Source organism: Durio zibethinus, chromosome 26 (assembly GCF_047325235.1).
Source record: "Durio zibethinus cultivar Kanyao isolate XHJ-2024 chromosome 26, ASM4732523v1, whole genome shotgun sequence".
NCBI classification, from domain to species: domain Eukaryota; kingdom Viridiplantae; phylum Streptophyta; class Magnoliopsida; order Malvales; family Malvaceae; genus Durio; species Durio zibethinus.
The window spans coordinates 15,584,161-15,591,585 of record NC_143187.1 but is presented as its reverse complement, the minus strand read 5'-3'; the positions used below and the strand labels follow the sequence as shown (position 1 = coordinate 15,591,585).

Here is a 7,425-nt window from a genome sequence, read left to right as displayed (position 1 = left end):
GAATTTGTTCGGTAAATAGATTTTTTTCTAATTTCTTAATAATTTTTTGAATGTTAATAAATTAATATTTTTTTATTTCGAATAAGCATGTATGAGTTGAAGCAATTATTTTATGACTAAATAAAAGGTCAAAATGATTTGAAATAGATAATTGTTCTAATAGTCTTAGCTATTTGAACTGATTCAGCAAACACATTTATTTTCTAAATCCTTACTTGTTAATGTTTAGAATATTACTAATTTAGTAATATTTTACTCTGAATAAGCTTGTTGAACAAAAATTAAATGTTTTAGGATAAAACAAAAATTAAATGTTTTAGAATAAAACAAAAATCATAACAATTGGAAATAGATAATTGTTTAAATAGTCATAACTATTTGAACTGATTCAGTAAATAGATTTAGTTTTTAAATCTCTTATTAATTTTTAAAATAGTAATAAAATAGTATTATTTTATTACTATTAGTTATTCAAAAGTTATTTATAATACCTGGACTTATACTCTATGAATTTCTTGCTCAGGAAATAAATGACTTTCTCTTTCTTTGCCGGATTCATCTTGTAATTTAAATAAATTTGTATTTCTAATATAATATACATTTAATTATCTATTACTTATTAATATTATTATAATTATATAATTATATAATATAATTAATAAATACTAAGTATATTATTTCAATATTGTTAGCCTTGAATTGATCTTTATTTTGAAATGACAAAGCATTAAGCTAAATAAGCTTGATCAAGATTTTGAAAAAAGATTTATTTAGTACATGTTCTTAAGTTTTATATTTTGGTACTAAATAAATAATATGATTTTCAAAGCTTAAACAAATCTTTCTTTGTTTTCATATTTCTCAAACCAAATCTACCTTTAAAGATTATTTATTTAGCTTAAATGAAAGCCCAATTATTGTTTTTAAAATGAACTTATTCATTTTGGACTTAATACAATTTTGATAATATTGGTTTTGAGAAAAAGATTAACTTAAGAAAGTTGTTTTACAAGAACAAAGTTTTCCAACATTGAACTTATTTTATTTTTCTATATTAATTCACAAAGTTTTAATATTTGAATTTTATATGGTTGGAAAGCTCTTTAAGTCTACTTTTTAATGGATCAAACAAAATTAAATTCCAAATTTTCTAAGAAAAGATTTTGAATTTTTACTAGACATTCTATAGTTGTTAGAAAAACTACACAAGGGGTAAATTTGAAAATTCACTATAATTCGTACTCAGTGAATTAGGTAATGAATTTTATATGGATAGAAAGCCCTTTAAGTCTAGTTTCTAAATAACGGTTTGTGATTTGGATTTGTATAACTCAAGTTATGATCAAATTAGTAAGTGGAGTGTAAAATGGGAAACTACCACCTAGCATGGACAGGATCGATCCTCTCTAGAAAGGATCGATTGGTTTTCAAACAGAATGCTCTCAGGATTGAAAATTCAGAAAATGGATCAGTTCCCCACATAGGGGATCGATCGATTTTGGGCGAAAACACTCCAATGGCTACCTCTTTAATTTTTCTATAAATTGGGCACTCAAACACACCAAGAAGATTGATGAATCAAAAGAGCAAGAGCCAACTAGCCATATTTTCATTCTTTCAAATAATCAAGAGTTTTTAGAGCTTCAAAGTCCATATCTTTGTATTTATTGTATCCAAATTATTTTTGTTGTTCATTTATCATTTTCTTGTACTTAAACTTAGCAAACACTTAGCCTTAGAGAGGTTGTTCTATTGTTTGCAAAATTACCTTTGATATACAAGGATGGAAGAGAACAAGAGGTGAGGTATCCTCTTGATATTGTAAGGGTAGAGGTTGCTATCTAAGCCTTGAGAAAAAGATAGAGATTTAGTACAAGATAGGTTTGTATCTTGTAAGAATTTTTCTTCAATTAGTGGATTGAAGCCTTGGTGTGGACAACCAAGAGAGAAGACGTAGGTGTCTTGTGGAGAAGGACCGAACCTTTATAAATTATTGTGTTTGATTTCTTTATCCCTATCTCCTTACAATTTATTGTTGTTTATATTTGATTTTAGGTTCATTAATTGCTATTGTTTGCATTATATTTTCATCAAAGTTGCTTATTGTTTTAATTTTCATTCAACTATATTGAAATAATTGTTTGGGAAGAATTTGGAGAAATCCAATTCACCCCCCTCTTGGATCACCATCTCACCTATAAAGCTAACAAATATATAATAATATTAATAATTAATAAGATATTTATTATAATACTTATTTAATTCATTATAATATACAAATAATAAATTAGATTAATTTATATATAATATTATAATAAAATTAATATAGTTAATATTATCAAATAATAATATTAATTATTAATATTATTAATATTTAAATTAATAATATAATTTATTTATATTACTAGATTTATTGTTGGATTATACAATTAGATTACTATATAATATAAATATATTAGTAACAAATAAAATATAATTAATATTAATAAATATTATTAATAAAATATTATTTTATAAAGTAGTACTATCAATTAGTACTTCTTAAATAGTTTATTGTTATCGAAATTATAGAACTAATTAAGCTAATCATGTGAAATATTTATATTAATAGATATAATAATATATTAGTATTAATAATTAATAAAAAATAATAATTATTTAACAATTTAATATATTTAATATTAATATAATTAATATTTATATTTTTTAATATAATAATTTTAAATAATCAATTAAATATCTTATATTTAATTATTAATAACCTTTAATTATAATTAATTTACTTAAAGTATTATTTAATTATTAAATATAATTAATTTAATTTAATTAAATATTCTATTAAATATTTAATAATAAAATTTTCATATTATTATTATTCTATTAATTAATTATCTTAATTAATAATATTATATTATTATATATTTTTTATAATAAATAATTATAATTTATTATAATTAGCAAATAACTATATATAAATTATTTTATATATAATAGTATAAAACTTGATAATATTAACTATAATAGTTGTATTTATTAATAACTAATAATTATTATAAATATCTTATAAATTTTTAGTAAATATTATTAATAATTTATAATATTTGATTTATAGTATAATATAATATTATATAATTTATAGTTTAATATAAATTATAAGTAACAATTTATAGTATGACTAGAATAATATAATATATTATGATTTATTAATAATATAATTAAAATATTTAATTAATAATTAGTTATAATTATAATTAGTTTTATGAATAACTAATTAGTTAATATTACTAGTTATACATATATTATTAATAATACATATATTATAATAATATTAATAATGATATAAATTGATTATTATATAAAATAATTATATTATTAATTTAAAATATACTAATTAAATAACTTAATTAATTGGTTATTATTATATATATCATTAAATAGTGAGTGATAATTGGTTATTATTCATAACAATTGTTCATGTTCATGCAAAATTATTTAGAATAAAATAATACTGAACAGATTAATAATACTATAATTTGTTATTACCATTAATAATATTACTATTTGAAATGTTTTGGTAAGCAGATTTTCTTTTTAAATCTCTTACAGATTTATTTTCTAAATATTAATAAAACAATATTATTTTATGTCAAACAAACTTATATTAACAAAAACAATTGTTTTAGGACAAAACAAAAAGAAATAACAATTTGAAATAGATAATTGTTCAAATAGTTATAATTGTTAGCCTTGAATTGATTAAGAGTTTTGATTTGACAAAATAAAAATTTGCCAAACTTGTTTCAATCTTGTCTAAGCTTAAATTGAACATTTTTTCACCCTTTTATCTTGCCAAAATTCATTTAAGAATCAAAACAACTCAAATTCTCAAAACAAAACATGATTTATGCAAGTTTTGATAGAAAGGATCGATCCCATTAGGGAAGGGATTGATCTTTTCCATTACCAAATCGATCCCCTAGCAAAAGGGATCGATCCTATTTTCAACCAGAACTGAAAGTTCTCAAGATTTGGCAAAAATCGATTAATCCCCTCTCTGTAGGGATCGATTGGTTAGCAGAATGGATCGATTCCCTCATTCAAGGGATCGATCACTTTTTCATATAGAATGCTTTCCTCGTGCAATTTTCTAGAAAAGTGATCGATTCCCTCACATAGAGGATCGATTACCTAAGGTAAGGGATCGATCCCTTCTTAAAGGGATCGATCGGTTGTTCAAACAGAATATCCCCCAAGTGTGGAAACCCAAAAAAGGGATCGCTCCCCCCATATAGGGGATCGATCACCTAAAAGAACAGATCGATCCCCTCAAGCAAGGGATCGATTGGGTAAGGCAAAATAGGCACAAAATCAGGCTTTCTCAAACATGAACCAATCGATCCCCTGAAGGCCTGAAACTCGCAACGGTTATTTTTTGTCCAAAATTGTTATAAGTTTGAAGCATTAAATGCAATCCAACGGCTCTTAACTTCTTCCTAACTATAAATCAAGCATTCCACTACAGACTAAGAGTAACAAGAGCTAAAGAAACTTATTGCTATTCACCTACCAATCTGCTCAAGCATTCAAAGCTATAAAAAGAGAAAAAGTGCAGAATTCATATAAGTTTTTCTTTACTTTCTTATCTATACATTTGTGTACTTCAACTTAGCAAACACCTAGCCTTTGTGAGGTTCTTAAAGTTTGCCAAACACTTTTAAATTTTTTGTATTGTAAATGTGTAAGCTTAAGGGGGAGGATAGCCCTTAAGAGTGTATGTTGTTCAGTTTGTAAAGCTTTGTGAAAGCTTAGTTGTAATCTTCATCAACTAGTGGATTGAACTCTTTAGCAAGAAAGGCTAAGGGAGAGGACGTAGGTGCCTAAGAAAGGATCGAACATCTATAAATCTTGATGTTAAATTCTCTAACCCTATCTCTTATTTATATTCATCTATTGTGCTTATTTGTTTTGATAATTTGTGATTATTGAATATTATCTTTAAAAATTTAATTAAAACCAATTCACCCCTCTCTTGGTTTATTCCAAGTCTTTAAGCTAACAATTGGTATCAGAGCTAGTACTCTTTTTTATAGGTTTAATAGCCCAAGAGTGATCCTGAAAATGGCTCAAAGAAATATGGTAATCAATGTGGAAGAACCATCCTCAAGCTACAACAACTATACCAGCCAACAATAGATGTGTCTTATGGCAAATGAAACAGTTGCAACATCTCTTGAAAGTGAAGGGCAATCAATTGTTAGACCCCCTCTTTTTGCTGGTGACAACTACTCCTATTAGAAAACTAGGATGAGGTTGTTCATTCAAGCTAATGATTATGAAGTCTGGAGGGTCATTGTAAATGGTCCTCAAATTCCAATGAAGATGGTGGATGGTAAGGAGGTGATAAAGCTAAAGAGTAAATGGGATGTCAATGACATGAAGATGGCTCAACTCAATGCCAAAGCAATGCACACACTATTTTGTGCATTGGGACCAAGTGAGTATAATAGAGTTTCTTTGTGTGAAAATGTAAAAAAAATTTGGGATAAGCTGACTGTCTCCCATGAAGGTACAAACCAAGTAAAAGAGACAAAAATAGACATGCTTACTCATGATTATGAGCTGTTCAAGATGAAACCATTAATGAGATGTCAAACCGCTTAACCGACATCATTAATGGTTCAAAGGCTCTTGGGAAGACATATTCAAATGTGAAGATGATGAAGAAAATTCTAAATAGTCTACCAAAGAGTTAGGAAGCCAAAGTGACAGCCATTGAAGAGTCCAAAGATCCTCATACACTTTTTTTGGATAAACTAATGGGCTCTCTCCTCACTTATGAAATAAAGATAAAAATGGGACAAGAACCAGTCAAAAAAGGTGGCATTGCTCTCAAATCTACCTTTCAAGAGGATGAAAAAAATTTTGCTCAAGAGAAGGATGATGAAGATGAAGAGATGGCCATGTTTGCAAAGTGATTCAAGAAGTTCATGAAAATGAACAAGTTCCCAAGTAGGAGAAGACCATAAAGGGAGATGACTAAAGAGGAATCAAGTAGAAGAGAAAGGGATCAAATTATTTGCTATTAATGCAACAAACCGGGTCATATTAAACTTGATTGTCCTTTGTGGAAAAAGTAGAATATGACTAAGCTAAAGAAAAAAGATATGGTAGCAACATGGAGTGATAGCGACTTCTTCGACGATGAATCAAATGAAGGGGAAGTAGCCAACCTATGTCTCATGGCTCTTGATGAGCCCAAGGTAACCTTTAATCCATGTGATTTAAATTCATACTCATTTGGTGAACTATAATATGCTTATGATGAATTAGTTATAGAATTTAAGAACATGAGCATGAAATATAAGAAAATGATCAGTAAATTAAAACTAGAAAATGAGTCATTGACTAAAGCAAAAGAAGACTTAAAAAAAAAGTTGAGCTCTTAAAGGTAAATGTCAATGAGTTGACTAAGAAAAATGAAAATCTGCATAATTCATTTTCCAGATTTTATATGGGTCATCAAAAGCTCAATGACATGCTAGAAACACAAAGAGCTTTCTTTGATAAAGATGGACTAGGTTATAATGGTGACAACAAAGAGACTCACTTAAAGAATTTCCTTGTTAAGCTAAATGATTCATCTAACATGTGTGCACATTGTCATAAATTGGGTCATTCCATACAATATTGTTCCTTGAAAAAAGTCACTTATAGAGGTAAGCTCATTAGAAAAGTGTGGATTCCAAAAGGAGTTAGCATATCTCAAGATGAGGCTACTAAAATGAAGTGGATTCCAAAAGGCACAAAAATTATTAGTACTAACTCTAAAGGACCCAAGAAAATTTGGGTACCCAAAATAAAATTTTAATTGTATTTTTGTAGGTGGATGAGCATTGTTACAAAGCAAATTCAAGCAAGAACAATCAATGGTACCTTGATAATGGATGCTCAAAACACATGACCAGAGACAAAACTCTTTTTAAGGACTTGAAAACGAAAAGTGGAGGAAATGTTACATTTGGTGACAACTCAAAAGGCCAAATTGAAGGGATTGGCTTCATTAGTAACAATTCTTCTACTTCTATTGAAAATGTTTTACTTGTGAAAGGTCTCAAGCATAATTTACTTAGCATTAGTCAATTATGTGATAAAGGATTTAGGGTTGTGTTTGAATCCATGTGCTGTCAAGTAATTGATATCAAAACTAACAAGCTTGTTTTTGTTAGGCACCGTCAAGGAAACATTTATGTAGTGCCTCTAGATGACCTATCCTCTAAAAATATTTTTTTTATGGCTCAAAAAGAAAATGAGAGTTAGATTTGGCATAGAAGGCTTGGACATGCAAGTATGCATGTAATTTCAAAACTTTCTCAAAATAATTTGGTTGTTGGTTTGCCAAAGTTGAAATATGAAAATGACAAGGTT

The 7,425-nt window shown here is 27.0% G+C and overlaps 1 protein-coding gene across 1 annotated transcript; it reads left to right on the top strand.

The window, feature by feature from the left end:
• Positions 1 to 5,304: 5,304 nt before the first annotated feature.
• Positions 5,305 to 5,661, top strand: LOC149511386 (uncharacterized). Its single transcript, XM_089755168.1, has one exon. It carries the CDS (start codon positions 5,305 to 5,307, stop codon positions 5,659 to 5,661), a length of 357 nt encoding a protein of 118 aa, XP_089611294.1.
• Positions 5,662 to 7,425: the final 1,764 nt, after the last annotated feature.

What these genes read in the sequence shown, in the direction of transcription:
- LOC149511386 (XM_089755168.1), top strand. Translation starts at nt 5,305, where the DNA reads ATGAGGTTGTTCATTCAAGCTAATGATTATGAAGTCTGGAGGGTCATT.